This window comes from Pteronotus mesoamericanus, unplaced genomic scaffold, assembly GCF_021234165.1.
Source record: "Pteronotus mesoamericanus isolate MK-2021 breed Mesoamerican mustached bat unplaced genomic scaffold, CSHL_Meso_final contig_44, whole genome shotgun sequence".
NCBI lineage: Eukaryota > Metazoa > Chordata > Mammalia > Chiroptera > Mormoopidae > Pteronotus > Pteronotus mesoamericanus.
The window spans coordinates 729,248-746,919 of record NW_026555166.1 but is presented as its reverse complement, the minus strand read 5'-3'; the positions used below and the strand labels follow the sequence as shown (position 1 = coordinate 746,919).

General features: G+C 37.8%; 1 protein-coding gene across 2 annotated transcripts in view; it reads right to left on the bottom strand.

Annotated features, from left to right (window-relative positions):
- Positions 1 to 17,672, bottom strand: part of CTNNA2 (catenin alpha 2) — a 1,090,206-nt gene that overhangs the window by 727,175 nt on the left and 345,359 nt on the right. For both annotated transcript variants that reach the window (XM_054577629.1, XM_054577628.1), the window contains exon 6: positions 15,641 to 15,907. In XM_054577629.1, coding sequence (XP_054433604.1) covers positions 15,641 to 15,907 — 267 coding nt within the window. The remainder of the gene's footprint in view (positions 1 to 15,640; positions 15,908 to 17,672) is intronic.

The following is a 17,672-nucleotide window of genomic DNA, read 5'->3' as shown; positions in this document are numbered from 1 at the left end:
TGCAGATAAGAGTATGTATGAGGCCTGGTTTCTCTCTTCCTAGTGCCACACTGGAGATACAAAAACTGGAAACAGATGTTTAACAGTAACGTGCACAAAATATAACAGAATGATTAGTGGTTTAGTTATTGGGAGAATTCAGGAAAGTTTTTAAAAATACGCTACCTCAATAAGGATAAATATCAATTTATTAGGGAAAAAAATGAGGAGAGAGAGAGATGGAAGTTACTTCAGCCAGAGGAAATACCATAACAGGTAAGTGAATGAAATATCAACTTTTCATCTTAAGAATAGTGAATAGTTAATTACTGCAGAACTAAAATGAAAGGTGACTAACAAGAGGATAAGAGATGGAACAGGTAGTCATAGGCCTATTGAAATAATTTGATGCTACACTAAGAACTTTGAAGTCTATCCTGAAGATGGAATTTCATTGGTAAATAACACATAATAACTGTCTTGCATTTTGGAAAAGCCAGACGGGCAGAGATGATGGAAAATAGGGGGAAAAAGTTGGGAGGAAGGCAGGACAACCAGTTAGGAAGTTATTGCAAAGATCCAGACAAAAAAATAAAAGCCTGAATAGACCATCAGTTATAAAGATAAAGGGGAGAGGACCAGGTTAAGTGTTGAAAAAGCAACCAAATTCATAGGATTTCAAGATTAACTGGAAAGGAAAGTGGATCAGACTCGATTGAATGGCTACATTCAAAAAGGTAGTTCCTTGAACTAAAACAAGAAATAGAAGAACAAAGGTGAGGCTTGACAGAGGAAAAATACTAGATTCAGTTTGAGAACTTTTTAGATGCTTAGCGATCATCCAAATTAACATGTTACAGATATAATTGGACACAGGTCTGAACCTCAGGAGAGAGGCTGGGACTAGACAAACTATGTGGAATACCTGGGGCCCCAACACATGAGGCCCCTCTAGAGAGAATTGAAAGGGGCAAAGGATCAGGTAGGAAAAAAACATATTTAGGTGGCAGGAAAGAGGAAAAAGCCAAGGGGATGAAGGTGTAACAGTCAAAAGGAGGGAGGAGGGACAAAGCAAAATTATTTATTCAAGTCAAAGGGAATGTGACCTTGAAAAATGTAGTTTATGGAAAGAGATGCCTCTGCATTCCAAGAGTTGCCTGAGAAATTAAACCTGCACAGTGCAGCTTTCTAAGGCAGATGGATTGATGCCTTTTATTTAAGTTCTCCAAAATCCAAGGTAAAAGATATGTTGATTTAAACCGAAGGGCTAAAGCACATCGCAAAGTCAAAGATACCTTATTTTATTATTGTCATCATTGCTATTATCAATATCAGTAATTTTGCACTACCAATATCTTTTCTTCTTCCTTAAATGTAAATGAGTTTTGACAGTAATTATAATCCTTCCACTAAACTGACTCAGTTTGCTTCATCTGCTATCCAGAAAATACTGTCATTCATTCTTTCTTCTGATCAACAGTGATTGAGAGCTTACGATGCATCAGCCAGTGTAGGTGCAAGCAGTAAAATTGCTTCCATAAAATATGTTTTTCATGGGACACATTTCAAAGGAATATGAATTAAAACATGAAGAACATGGGCATCTATTTCTTCTTTTTACTGTTCATGAAGACTCCATGTGGAAAGTGACAGATCAAGGACTGCCTGAAAGACAGTATTATTACTTTTGAGCAACCCATCATCTAAGAAGGGGCATCTGGTAGCTTTCTTGCCTAAATAGGTGTTGTTTGCATAAGTGTGAAGTGCTAATTGTTAGTACCCTCTTCTTAGTCTCTATTCCTTTAGGCACTTCTACTTTGTCTATAAGGCTCTGTTCTTTTTGCCACTGAGACTCTTTGCTCCACCTTATACCCCCATCCTCCCTGCTCTCCAACATCCCTTTCAATATGAGAATTCCAGGCTGAAAGCTCCCACTACTTATCTCCATTCTGCACCTGGCTGCCTGTGGAAGGCGTGCATTATATGGCAGCGGGTCTGAACCCCATGAGTTTAAACTAGTCACAATGTGGGTGGTTTTGCCATAGCTGTTTATCTCTTAGAATGTCATATTCCAGTCTGGCAGCAGTTAACTGATGAGAAAATTGGCCCTTCCTTACTATAATTTACAAAGTTTTGCAAAGCTTAATTAAATTGGGTACAGAGATGGAAAGTGGCTAAGACATTACAAAGGGTCTTGTCACTACCCCCAGCCCATCCCTATATACAGATACCCGTTCTAGTGTTGATTTTAAATGAATTAATCCTTATATAGGAAATGTAAACCATGGTCACTAGGAGATGGCTGTTTTATATGGAGCAATTATTCTCTGGTAAAATTAATCTATAAACATCTGGTATTTGCATAATTATAAATGTATAATCATAAACAAAAAACATAACACTGAAAATGACAACAAAGAACAAACAGAAGAATGAGGATTATAGACATTGACAAAAGAAATAGATGGTAAACCAAAGTTACTAGGAATGATTTGGGAAACAGTTTTTTTGAAAGTTTTAGATCAAAGACTGATATACAATGGTTTATACCTTATATCCTGGCATTATATTCACCAATAATGAACCTCTTCCAAGTATGTGGCAACCTGACCACAATACAGTACCTTTCTTTAATTGTAAATATCTAAAATTATAGAGTCCATTTTGAGGAGTCAGTCAATAGTAACTGAATTTACAATATAAAGAATCTTGAAATTAATATCTCTAACTTTTAACCAAAACTGTAAATTTAGGTCATTTTCCAAAACATAGAATTCAAGGTGAAAAAATATTTTTAGTGCAAAAAGATAGTAGAAAAACATCCATTTTTCACCAGCACCATGGCTAACATATGCTTACATCAGTTCCTCTACTAAGTGTTTTCTTTTTTTTTTTTAAATCCTCATTCAAGGATATGTTCATTGATTTTATAGAGACAGGAAAGTGGGGAGGGGAGAGAGAGAGACATTGATGTGAAAGAGAAACATTGATGGTTGTCTTCAACTGGGGATTAAATCAACAACCTAGGTATGTGCACTGACCAGGGACCGAACCCAGGAACTTTTGGTCTATGGGGCAATGCCCCAGCCAACTGAGCAACCCGGCCAGGGCCAAAGCGTTTTCAGTAATTTTCTCAACAATCCTACATGGTCACATTAGACCTATAGGTAACAACCTATGGGAACTAAAAGCTTACAGACCTGCTCAAGCACCAAAAAAGGCCAAGAGGAAACCAAGACAGTCCCACTTGAAATGCAAGGACCAGCAGGCCTCCTCTGTTTCCAAGGCCATACACAGCAGGTGACCTTCTTGCAGTGAGTGGGGGCGCTTTTGTGTAAGCAGAGTGGAAGAGAAGCATGGACATTTATGGATTTTAGAAAGACAGCTTTAGTGGCAATGTGAGCAAAAAAAAAAAAAAAAAAGAGAGAAAGAAGAAGAAAGAAGAAGAAAGAAAGAAAAGAAGAAAAAACAACAAAATAATACCAAGGTTACCATCACCGTGCCCCTCAGTAGTCAAAACAAACTTAAGCAGCATGATTAAGGTTATAGAAGATGACAGTAAGACATTTTCAGCCAGGCAGATGCACATGTATGTTTCCGGTCCTTTCAGAAGACCAACTAAAGCAAAGGCATGGGCAACAAGCAGTATCAGCTCTGGAGTTCTTCATAGCACAGTTTTAGGAGAGGAAACTGCTTGGGAGTGAGACAAGATTTGTCTTAAAGCTCCATCTGCATAGCAAGCTCACTGTTTTACTCAGATTGCATGATTATTTGGGGGTATTTTTAGGGAGTGGATGGAGATTGAGAGGATGATGCCTCCTTCACCATTCTTTTGAATAGTACTGAAATGAAAATATTTGTGATCTTACCTTACTTATGAGAATGTTTGTGTGACTCTCAGCAAAATGTTTAATCCCTCAGGAAATCACTTTCTGCTCTTATAAATTGGATCACGTGGACTAGACTAAAACAAAGTGTCTTCTAATGTTAGTAATCTTTGCTTTTCTGAATCATCAACTTACTAGTAATTCCCTCTGGCTTACAAGAATACATTCTAGTCTAGAAAATATGAATCCATCCTTAATCTAGGACAAGGGGAAGTCCTGCTCTTCATCACAACTGAGCAGTTTGATCCTGGAAATTTTCAAGAGAATGTTAGTGACAGAAGAGCTGAATATCAATCAAATTGATATTCAACAAAAAAAAAGGATTTAACAATGCCTTTCGAAGTTGTTTTATTTTTCCTTATCATTTATATTAGACTCTTTAAACCAGTGTCATATCTTACTAATTTAATGCGAACAGAAAGACATCATTCATTCCCTGTTGGTGTGTGTCAGTGAATTGAGTACTGGCCTGAAAACCAAAGGATCACTGGTTCGATTCCCAGTCAGGGCACATGTTTAGGTTGCAGGCCAGGTCCCCATTTGGGGGTGTGTGAGAGGCAACCATACATTGATGTTTCTCTCCCTTTTTTTCTCCCTTCCTTCCCTTCTCTCTTAAGAATAAATATATAAAATATTGATTGATTGATTGATTTTTTAAAGAAAGGCATCATTTGTGTAAAGCATGTGTGGTTCCTAGATGAATCAGGAACACCAGTCTGGGCCAGCATGTCATCCTTCATCCCACCCTTTCCTGTCAGTCCTTCCTCTTTCTTCCAGGTATACCAGGACCAATCTTCAGAGACCACTAAACCAGAAGAAATATGGTATGTAATATAAAGCTAAAGATGGTTTTTGCTGCATCAAAAGCCAGTAAAGCAATGAATATCCCCAAATAACACAATGTAGAAGTTTACACACTTAGTGTTAGCACTGGCTTTATAAGTCCTCACTTTAAGATTCACCCTTGAACCAACTAGTAATTTCATCTCTGCTTGAAAATCTTCCCTGTAATATAGATTTGCCTACCTTTCCAGACTACTTAGCCTTGAGCCAAACCTTCTTTTTAGGTTATTGTCCTTTGTGGGGGTAGATAAGGGAGAACAAATGGCATTATTGAATCTATAGCTCCTGTCTAGTGATATTAACAACTTTTTAATTAGGAACTGTCCCCAACGGCTTTTCTAGGGAATAGCTTCAAGGATTACTTTGAATGGAAGATGTTAAGAGAGGTAAGAGAAAAAACAAAAAACAAACAAACAAAAAAAAAAACCCAACTAGGATCTATGAATGTCTACCATGGATTAGGCACCTATGAATGTTGATTTCATGAGATTATTATCATTAACTGGGAGTCAACATTATTATCCCATTCTATAGGTGAAGAAACAGAAGCATAGAGGGATGTGGCTGGAATCAAACACAAACTTGTTCTGTTTGCTCTACACCACACTGCCCCATTGTCCAGGAGCGTGACCAGTGTAACCAGCAGGACCAGCACAGGGCTCAGTTATGCCCTCGGTTGCTTCAGCTGCCTCACAATTTTACTGCCACGTGTGCACTTCTGGGTAACTGTTTTCCTACATCCTTAGCTTGATGAACGTATGTAATCAGAACAAAGCAGAATATGAGGGAACATATTCTGTTTTGTGCTGATTACACACATTAGGGAAATGAAAATGAGATTCAACAGGTTATAGTAAAGTTTCTAGGATATGTGGCTGGAGATGAAGTTTGGGAAGTATGTTAAGGAGTTTGGTTGATGAGAAATTCAAATGAGTGCTTTTAGAGGAAGGGCAGGACTTGTGTTGGTGAGTTGACTTCACCACTGAATCAAACTAAATCTTAAGAATGAGTAACAAGTACCTCCCCACAAGAAGCTCGCGAGAAGGGGAGACATACCTGGAGGCTCAAGACAAGCTTCACTAACATAAGAAATCAGCAAGAAAATAAGAATAAGGAGGTAAATATTTTTTTATTATTACTTGTTTAATCCTTACCAAAGGACATGGTTTTGTTACTTTTAGATAGAGAGAAAGGGAAGGAAGGAGGAGTAGGAAAGGAAGCAGGGGTGGGGGAGGGAGAGAGGGGGGGGAGAGAGAGAGAGAGAGAGAGAGAATGAGAATGAGAATCATTGATGTGAGAGAAACATCAATTGGTTGCCTCTTGTTTGGGCCCCAAACAGGAATCGAACCTGCAACCTTTTGGTACACGGGACTATGCTCCAACCAACTAAGCCATGCCATCCAAGGCAGGGGGTAAACATTTTTAATGAACCACAGTTTTCATCAGTAAATAGCTTACTACCTAAAGGACTTGTTTGGTTCCTTAATATTAAAGTATAACTAATAAATAAATGATAATTAAATGATATTTGCCATCATGTGTTTAGACAGTTATCTATATGATGATTGATATGATATTGATATATGATTATAAATTATAATCCATTATATCAGTATGCACTGCCATATTCAGTGGTAGTTATTTCAAATAAAGGTGAATTCAGACACACAGAGTCTGTCAGTATTCTCAAAGGAGAAAATTATCCTCATTGGAAAAAATACAGATTATTACTTTTCCTTGTGGAAAAAAATAAGACAAGATGAAAATGAAATAAGTTCGATTAAAGACAACAGATTATGAGAGCCAAACAAATGAGAATTTAAATTGCAATTTAAAAAATAATACTTCAAATCTCAGTCTGTTATTTGCTTAATAATTTTTGTAGCTCCATAGTTATTGATTGAAATGTAGAAGAGAATATTAATTGTGCTGGGTTATTTATTTCCTTGGAGTAATTATTTTTTAAAAGCACGACAGAAAGTTAAATGATACTGTTAGAAAATACTCCTAGGTTTATAACATTTTGAAAAGCTAAAGCTATCTGGTAGCAATAAGATAGGGAGGTGTCAACAACCCAGAATATTTCTGGACAAGAAATAATGGTACTAAGCAAATGGTCCTGAAAGGAATGTGGTCTGGCCTCCGAAGGAGTGAAGACTTTGTTGTTTCAGATGCTGGCTGACGTGGTCCCAACATGGTCCTCCCCAGCCAGCCGATTCCCTGTTCTCCCCACCCTGCTTCTGCTTCTTTTCCCAAAACTCACCTGCATCTGGGTCCATCTTTACCACCTTCCCAGCGCTGTACAAATTTCCCAAAAGGATAAATGTGACTTTCATTGCATAACATTAGTGTATGAAAGGATGCCATAAGCAGACGCAAAGTTCTCTGAGGGCAGACCACACCCTGTCCATATTCACATCCCCTGGGTTTGGGCCCACAGTATATACTTAGTCTGTGCTATGTTTACAGGTAAACACCTGCTGGAGTACTTCTTAATGTTCTATTTGGCCACCAGATGTCACTCTACGATAAAGAAAGCTCTAACATCACTGCTTGTTTCTAGTTAGAAAGGCTTAAAAGGTAATTGCATTTTGTTTAATTTGCTGTAATGCAAAAGAACATACAGATTCAGAAGGCAGTGCATTCGTGCGTTAAAGGGAGATATGGTGAAGAACAGAATTGCTGAGCCCTCCTAATCCCCAGTTTTTGATACTATGTCCTACTAGATTAGAAAATCTATCTCCATTAAAAAAAAAAAAATGTATCTAAGAGGTTTCCCTTGCCCCTGGGAGAAAAGTGAACATACTAAACACATATTATTAGGAGATCAATCAAACATGAATATCTTTAACTAGATTAGAAAAATGCTAGCTGTTGTAGAATTTGGATTAAGAATGTTTAAAATGCATAAATCGCTAGGCATTTAATCATACTGAAGGGTATGAAATGAACTAGGAACCAGAAAAAAGCTTCTATGAAAAAAAGTTCTATCATACAAAAAAAAAATTCCCACAAAGCACTGAAAGTTCTAAGATTTCATAATTGGAATTATAAAAAAAGGTCTCATTAATGAAAAGCTATTGTAAAAAAAACATGAACGCTTTTGATACAAGAAAATAAAAAGTCAGTCCTCAAGGCCTACTATTTCACTCCCACAGGCTGGTCCAGGTCGCTCCCCTTCTTCCCGTTCCCACTCCAACAGCATACTTCAGACATCCATAATCTCTCACCCTAATCATTCACGCTACCCTGTGGCTTTGTCCCTCTGAAATTTATTCTCTACCCTGCAGACAAGGGGACTCTTTATTTTATTTTTCAATTACAGTTGACATTTAATATTATTTTGTATTAGTTTCAGGCATACAGCATAGTGGTTAGACAGCCATATACTTCACAAAGTGATTCCCTTGATATTTAAGTGCCCACCTGATGCCATATATCAATATTACAGCATTACTGACTATATTTTCTAAGCTGTACTTTTACATTCCCATGACTATTTTGTGACTACCCCTTCTAGTTCTTAATCTATTCATCATTTTTCACCCAGTCCCCCAAACTCTGAAAGCCCAAACCCCCTCCTCTCTGGCAACCATCAGTCTGCGAGTCTTTCTATTTTGTTTGTGGGATATTACTTGGCCATAATAAAGAATGAACTAACCATTTGCAACAGAATGGATGGACCCAGAGGGTATTATGCTAAGTAAAATAAGTCAAAGACAGAAACAAATGTCAAGCGATTTCATTTATATGTGAAGTCTAAAGAACAAACTAAACAAACGGAGGGATCTTTTAAAACAGAAATCTGACCATACATTTTCCTGCTTAGATCACTAGCAACCTTCCTCATGCTCTTGAAATTCAGCCCCTTGCAGGTCCTACAAGGCTCTCCAGGACCTGCCCCCAGCTCATGCACTTGGCCTGATTTCTCCTCATCCCCTGGGCTCCATCCCTGGGCTGAATACTTTACGGACTCTCTACCATCAGGCTTCTATAGGCAATGCTGTTCTTTCCCCTTGGGAAACACTCTCATTCATGCACTGCCTCCTCCAGGAACACTTCTATGATTTCACCCTTCCTAACCTCATCCCACAAATACACACACACAGAGTAGATGAAGTTCATACTATATATGTAAGTGTATATCACAGCATGTACACAAGCTGTTTACTAAGCAATTCTCTTTCACATCTTGCACACCTTCATTCTTGTATTTCACGTGGCACACTGTAAGCTCTCAATAAAAGATCTTAGCCTTCCTGTGCCTAATCCTTAGTGCAAGAGCCTAGAGATGTTATCTCAGTAACCCAATATCACACATCCTTAGTTATTTGCAGAGCTTGGAGTAAGATCCAGATACCCAGTCCAAGCCCTGGGTTCTTTCCAATGTCTTGGGCTACTTCCAATAGCTGTTAAGAAGAAATTACTTCAGAGCAATAGAGCAGACATCATTATTAAGAAGTGGTAATTAAAGTATTAAAGAAAAATAGTCACAGTAACTGTACAGATGTTAATCCTTTGACAATATCAGCATGCGTTAAGAAAGGGAGAAAATTGCTGAGTTTGTCTGCTCTATCTTTTTAGTACCTAAATTAGGAGTTTGAAATTGCTTACCAGAAGCTAAATGGTCCTTCTTACTGACCTTCATTTTTGTGGATTTGGCCTCCTGCTTGCTAATTGCTTTAGAACATTAGCTATATATTGCATTTTTTTATCAGTATGTTTAGTATTTCTATAGGGTGCTCTCCTCTCTTCTACCTGCCCTGATTCTAATGTAATGTAATATGTAAGAAACTTTCAATCTTCAGACCCTAATATGGGTGTTCCCAGAGACCTTCAGCCAAAATGACTTTACAGAATGTCAAAGAAGGAGATGAGGCTTGGGATAAGTTTCTTTGATAAATAACTATGTTGATTTCCACAGCAGAAGAGAGGATTAGAACTGGGAAGGGACTGAACAAGATGCTCTGTGAAAATTTACTTGGCCAGGGAGGCATTTCTCCTTTCCTGATGTAGAGACCAGTAGTCAATAACACCCTGTAAAAATCACTGAGCCGGCTGGAGCTCAGATTTGTGGCTCCTCAGAGGACTAGAACTTTCCCAGGAGCACCAGTCTGTGTCTAGGAACAATGAAAAATTATCTCACTATTCAGAATATATGTAAGAGTGATATTTGGAGTAGGGGGACTGCAGACAAACTCACCTTGTCCTTCAGCATACTTCTCTGAGGTCATGTATTTGGGTTACCTATTGCGCACTTCAGCTCTTCACAGGAGCTAAATCCCAACCCTGGATCCCTGGTTACTGTCAGGTATCCACTATCCAGGAAGCTCTTCTCCATGTCCCCAAAGCAGGCTGGGCCCTGCTGTGAAATGACTTCTGAAATCTGAATTCTTGCTCCTTACCGGCCCGCCCCCTGCCCCTAGAATATCTGTGTTCACCTGAGAAGAGTACAAAGTTGGCATAACCTCTGGGCAGTAACTGCTGGACCATGGAGGTAATCCCCAGGGGACAATTCTCTCATTGGCGCAGTTAGCCTAGGTCCCCTAATCTTGTCAGGTAGAGACCCTTGCTTTCCCCATAGGCCTGTGATTGTAGACATCTCATTATTTCTTATGCTCACATTCCAATATTTCCATCCACTAGAACACTAGATCAGTAAGGGAATTATTAGACGAAGAAAAGAAAACATATTTAAGGAGAAGAAAAAAGATAAAGAAAATCTAAGAAGATGAAGGGGGTATGAAAAAGTAGGTTAAAAATAGGAAGGGCATCTTATAATAAGTTGGTATGTCATGGTGACATTGCAGTTCAATGTGGCTGAGACCAGATTGTCCTATTTCTCAAGTACATAGATTAAAATCTTGCAAGAAGTATGGTTAATACTGTTATAAATGCCCCTTCCAAAGTCTAAGCAGTTAAAAACTGGAAAATAGAGGCACATAGACTTCATAAAGAAGGCGTCCCTAGAGACTCTCAGAAGCGTCACAGAGGAAGGGCCGAGTAGGGTTAGATGGCGAGGCTGAAAGAGGTAAGAGCTAGTTGGCAGCCAAGAAATGGAACCAAGGATTAGAATCTACCCCTTAAAGCACTCTGTCAAAAAAGTAAAATATGAGAATATGGTAATATGGTAGCCTAACACTTTATTTTTAGGCTCTATAAGAGAAATACATTTTTCTGTAGGCTGAGGGGATGGAACTAAATGTACAAGAAAAAGAAAATTTTTAATCTAGCAAATTCCTAGGGCAAGTGGGAAATGAAGGAAGCAAGGTCACAAGTAGAGAGAGCATTTGAGATAACATTTATTATCTGATTTAAAAGAATCATTAACTTTGAAAAGAAAATAGCTATCGATTATAAAGACTGAATCATGAATGGTATTAACTTCCATTTTTTCCAAAGTAATCTTCATCTACAAAGAAGCTTCAGAAAAGAAATTCTGTAGGAGTAATTTAATTTTCCTCTTTCACTCTTGAAAGTTTTCTTGCAGTCAAAATTGACATTATAATATGATTTAATTTTGAGCAGTCATTAGATTTTTTAAAATGCTTTTCAGCATTCTTTAGTAGATAGTTTCACTAGATAAAATTAACCACCTCAAACTGTCACATGTTATGATAGGGTGATTTTTCCATTGACTAGCAAACATTTAACTTTTCGCTGTTATATCATAAGAAGTGCTCTTGACAGTTTCAAGTTATTAAAATACTAAGTTTCTTTTGCTTCAAAAGTCACTGCATCAAGTATTAACAGGCAGAATGACAATACCAAAAAATAGGTCACCAAGCATTGAGCTATAATCATAACTACCATATCATAAGTCAATCCTATACTTTAGACAAATTAATATAAAAATACAAATTTTTACCTTATGCTTAATCAACTACCAAACTCTCAGTCCTAGCTGCATCCAACCTCCCATAAAACTGGATTTGACACATTGAGGGCTATTAATACAAAATAATCTTCAAATTCAACATTAGAGCATGTTAGGCACACTGACTATGAAATTATGTTTTGTATTTCTGTGGTTCCTTTCACTTCAGGATCCCAAAGACAGTTTACTTTTAAAAATCTCCATTGCATTGGCAAGCCACTAAACCAAGCATCAGGAAAGGATTGACAGAAAAGTAAGCCACAGAATGTTTGAGTGAAGTTTTCCACTTGATGTAATATCAATTTGTTTAATAGCTGAGAATAGCATTTAGAATTCAAGACAGGTGCCCTTGAATTCTAAATCAATTTGAAGCCAGTGTGCTTGGGAAATAAAAAATACCAAATTATTCCTTATGCAATTGTAGGAAGAAATGTATAATTCTGTTACAGCAGAAAGTGAAATAGAACATCATTTTTAGTAAAAGAATCTCAAATATCACTAAGGACTTCTAGGTTTGCTGGTGTCAGAAATGATAGGACATCTACAATTGATTAGTTATCTTATATGCTGTAATATTTCATAATACTTTACTAGCATTACTACTTTTGAGAAAGTAGTAAAACTGCATTCACTACATAACAATTTTTAGGGAACCATGCCAAATGAAATTACTATCTATAACCTGCCAATATAGACAGCTCCACAATTTGATTTTTTGTCAGGCTCTGAGAAATAAAATTTTAAAATTAGATAATGCTTTATGCAATTTATATAGCTTAAGAACCAGTATATATTTTAAATAAAATATTACTTGTTTAATATACTAAGCTAATAAGATATATAATTACTTAGGTAACATATAATGCACTTATGTAATAAGTAATAAAAATTGCTTGGTTTTATATATGTAATAACATGAAGTGAATAAAATGTAATTAGAAAATTAGTTATATAGTATATGGTATTAAAAAAACCTTCAGTTGATATATTCATTTGTTAAGGTCCTAAAGCTTTAATTGGGCATCATGAGAAGATACTACTATAGTAAAACAGTTGAAAATTTAACAAATCTCGATATACTTAAGTGTTTTTCCCCACACGCCCTTAAGTTTTATGAATCCAAAGCCACTTGCAATACTCTCAGTGAGGCCTCAATTGTTAAATTAACTTTCAGTAAAAGCTCCTTTTACGAAAAATGGTCTAGATACAAAAACGGAGAGCTGACGTTCTCGCTCTTGGGCAGAAGGTGGCAGCAGCTGAAGGGTCTGTGGACGGCTGCATTGCCACAGCCTCACTTAGGTTTTATTCTTTACTTTTTGATGGTAAACTAAATTATGATTAGAAAAATTAACTTTTGGCAAAATATGGCTAATCTACCTATTGTTAATTTTTAAAAGCTCCATTTCATAAAATAACTGTATCGGAGATTTTAATTTTCTATTCTGTTTAACAGATGAGGCCTTTTTTTGTTGTTCTAATGCACACTTTAAAAATTAATGTAGTATTATAATGCATTAATATCAGAGTGCATGGCTCGCTTATTTTCACTTCCTTAAAATATAGGCTCATTCGTTTTTGTTTGAGGAAAGGGAAAAAAAGAAAAGAAAAAAAAATAACTTTATCACCACTCTGTCAAGTTTCAAAAGAACTCTAAATTTTTTCCTGGGACTACCTGAATATTATGAATATTGATAGGGTCAATAGTTCTCCTACCTGTGATCATAACACCATTTACCAAAAAATATAACTTGCTCTTCAGTAAAACAATGTAATTTTCTTTCTTAAGGTTGTTATTATATATCTATATCAGGATTATTTCTAACATGGAATAGAGAATTAAATTAACTAGTGAAACAAAGCCAAAAATTATTTTTATTGCATACTTCATGAACAGGATGTCTTTTCCCATTATTCCTTTTTTTTTATTATAGAAATCTAGTGATGGCTTTTGTTTATTTTAAAACTGATAACCTTACAAATTCTTATTAGTTCCAATAAATTATCAGTTGTCCCCTTAACCTTTGTGAATAAAGTTATACTTTAAGGCCAAATTTCTGTGGTAAATGCTTTAAATTTATTATCAGAATTAATCCTTACAAAAAATCTTAGAGAGTAATATATGGTCTGAGATACACACACACACACACGTGTGTGTGTGTGTCTGTGTGTATACACCAAATTATTGTGTATACACACACACACACACACACAGAGTCTGGCGCAAATAATGGCCCCTTTTTATGACAAAATATTTCATTACACAATAATAAGAATGTAATTCTGTAACATAACAATGTCACGCTCAAGCATACCATATGGCATTTCAAGTGAAATGTTAAAATTAAAACTATAAATTATTACACCCGTATTATTACCCTACCAACCACACTCAAGCAGGCATTACTTCTGCTGGACCCTGTATTTTTACTAACTGAAAAATAAGGGAAAGAGGAGAGACCCTGTGAAAACTGCAGAGTTATCTGAATGTAAAATAATATAATCATCCCTACATTATACCACCCACCTTTAATAAACACTTGCTCCAACTCTCTTTTCTAGCAGCCTGCCAGTCACAACCTGCCAAAACATCCTGTCAACATATCCAAAGCAAGCTTTCTCCACAACTGGTGAGGAACCTCGTCCATTCCTGTGAATTCCTATTACATTGTGTTTTATCACTTAAAGGGTATTGAACACACTCTACCTCCCTCATCTCCCCTACAGGAACATATAACCCTTGAAAGTAGATGCTGATTATTTATAAGTCTTTGTAGCTCTCGCAAACCATGGAGACTTTCACTGATTATAATATAAACTCAGCTGAATTCCAGCTTCTCGCAGCTAAGTCCATATGCTGACCCTGGGGTGGCAAGGGCTGTCACACTGGGGTGCTCCTGACATGAGCCCCTCTCATGGACTTGATACCTTGAATATGCCAAGGAGCAATGAGTCATCCTCCCTGGGACAAACCTCCAGAAACAGCAGGTGCAGAATGTGGGCCACTCATGGAAGAAGCAGAGGTGCTGCTACCCAAAGAGACAACATAAAGACTAGGATCCCACATGGGATCAGAGAGCAACAGAGTTTGCTTGCCACCGATTTAAAAGGAAGAAGTTGAGGACAATTCTTCACCCAGGTACAGCAGAAATGTAACCTACACCTAAGATGTCCATGACATTTGTCCCTTTATCATTCAAATGATGAACTGTCCCTAAAATAGCCTATGAGGTAGGAAGGTTGATAGTGTCCAAGATTTCTATAACACTTGCATGGGATCGGCCCCTCTTAACCATGGTTCCTTTAAAGACGAGTAAACTAGGGTCTGCCAATGTGTCAAATTCCTAATAACAGTGATAAGAGAAAAAAACCTGAGCTGTCTCAGATTAAGTTATAGCAAGCTGAAAAGGGGCAAGGAGTTAGTTAATGGAGTCAGTGGCCAGAAGCCAACAAAAGACTGTTCATATTCCTGAACGTATGCTGAAAATTTTAATTAACTTCCAGGCAGCTATTTCAGCTTTTATCTAAAAAGGAATAGCCAACTACCAGACTCTACTGCATTCTGCTTAGGCATGAATTTTTCAGACTATTGAGCACAACCAATCTAAAAGAGTAAACATTTCTTCCTTACAGACTAGCCACTTATCCCAGAATTAGCCCTGTTTCACTTTCCTCTGCCCTCCTTAACTGTGGCCAATGTAAATTCTTTCACAACAACTTACATCTTTCTTCCCCAAACTCATTGTATACAAGAGTCCCGTAAGGCCCAAGACAGTGGACATAGTTTTCTCCATCCAGCCCCAGTGCTGGTGATTTAGGCTGTGTGTCCCAGGTCCTGGTCCCTTTTTGGGCTGGCAGTACACCTTTTCTTTCAGAAAAGCTTTCTGACTTGAAGATGTTTGTTTAACAGCAGAGACACATTACGTGGTTTATCACACTACCAAAAGCCTCCAAGCGGGTCGATCAATATATATACCACGATGGCGGCCCTGCATCCCCAGTGTATTATTTTTAATGGAAGTGTGCAGCCCTCAGTGTACGTCACTCGGATGCTTACGTCAAATTCATTCAGAGCAGCAGCCAGCTCGCCGATGCCCGTGTGGCCTTTGGCTTCGTCAGTAGGCGAGGTAGCTTGAGCAGCATTGGAGATACCAGCAATGGCCTCCTGGACTTGTTTGAACACGTAATCACGATTGGCTCTCGTGGCGGCAACATCTGGGTGGCGGAGAAAGGCTTGGGAGGCCGTGTACAGCATCGTGGCGTTCTTCTTCAGGGCCCCCCGGGCTGCGGCCATCTCATCCCGACAGTGAGGGTCTTTCAGCTCCTGTGTGCGCAAAACACGAAACCTGTCACATCCATGACACTTTCTATAGGAGTGTTTGTAACAGAACTTAGAGCCACAGAGGCTGAGAACCACACCGAATTTTAGAAGCCATCTACTCTCCCTGGCGCTCTCTCTAGCTGTCAGTGCTTTGCACATGGAGTTCTTTCTGTGTGAAATATCTGAGCATCCCTCCTCTACCCTAGCCATTCACCTGACCTGACCCATCTTCCTGGAGCCCACTCTCCTTCCAGCCCTCTAAGCTGTGCCCCTTCTACATGTTTCCCTCCTGTCTTTAACACTCATACTTGGTTATGCTTACTATACTAGATGCCTTCTATACTGGATGTCCTTAAAGATCAGGGAGCCTTGTCTGTCTTATATAGTGGCTCTTCAGTCATTAGCACAGTATCTGGCCCATGAGAGGCATTCCATGCCTGTTGCTGAAAAAACACCGAAATTGAGCCATCGACGAGGTAAGTAGCTTGCATGGATCAGAGTTAGTTATCAGCAGTTGGAAAACCCAAACTTCATTACAATTATAAACAGGGGAAATCAAACTCTGACTGTTGCTTAGTGCGTGACTGCGCTTTCTTTATCATTTTTGGAATAGGGTGTATTTTTTTAAAACTCCCTTTAATGGCAGCTCAATCATTGGGCTTAAAGAATAAAAAATAGTAGTTCAAAGATGATTTGCTTTCCTAGTTTTGGATATCAAAATAATACCACTGGGGAGTCACTTTATTTTTAGCTTTAAGGGGTTGCCAGCGTGTATCTCTGGGAGAATATTTTTCCAGCTTCAAACATCATTACATAGTATATGAACTCCTGGGTTTTTATTCCTATTTTCTCATTTGGTACATGATAGATGGATGACCTGGCAACAGTGAATTGCATCTTCTCTTTTGTGGGTCAAAATAATTCTGAGACAAACACATTATATTTGATATCTAGGACTGCCAAGGCAAAATGACAATAGGTAATAACTGTGCCATCTATCCTTTGCTGAAAGAACAGATTTATGCCAAGCTACACGAATTCTAAATTGGGGTTATTTAATTTTAGTCCCAGGTAAATGAGTAACAAACATGTGAGTACAGTCTCTCTGTGAGGCAGTCATCTAGGTGGTAAAGGTAGGCAGTTGCTCCCAGCCAGTCATGAGGGGCCTTTATTGACCTCCAGAACATCTGGTCCAAGTCCCATGTTTCAGTATCTATGCTAAAAAAAAATTCTGAATATGTTAAGTGGGAGATGACAGGTAGAAAATTCTTAATTATCTCTAGAAAGATACTTGGGGAAACATTCTTTAATCACATGAAAAAAACTGAAAATAATCTAAATGTTGAATTAGGAAAATTAGGTAAAAAAAATCACAGATGACTCATGTTTCAGTCTCCAACCCACATCTGTCTTATATTTACATTTCTACATAGACGTATTTCTCAAAATCAATGTATCTAAATATGAAATCTTTATTTCTAACTCTAATTGGTCCCTTTCCAGTCTTCCTGATCTTAGTAAATTCATCACCATTTATCCATCTGGTCAAACCAGAAGCTTAGAAGTGAACTGGTTGCCGTCACCCCCTACCCTCACACATCCAATTCAACAGAAGGTTCTAAGTGTTCCATTTTCAAAATAAACTTTCACTCCTATTATTTCCTTCATTCTCACTGCTACCACCCTAATCGAGACCACCGCCAACTTTTACCTAGATGACTTTAGCTCCCTCTCAATCATGACTAATTTCTCCTCTTTCGCACCACTT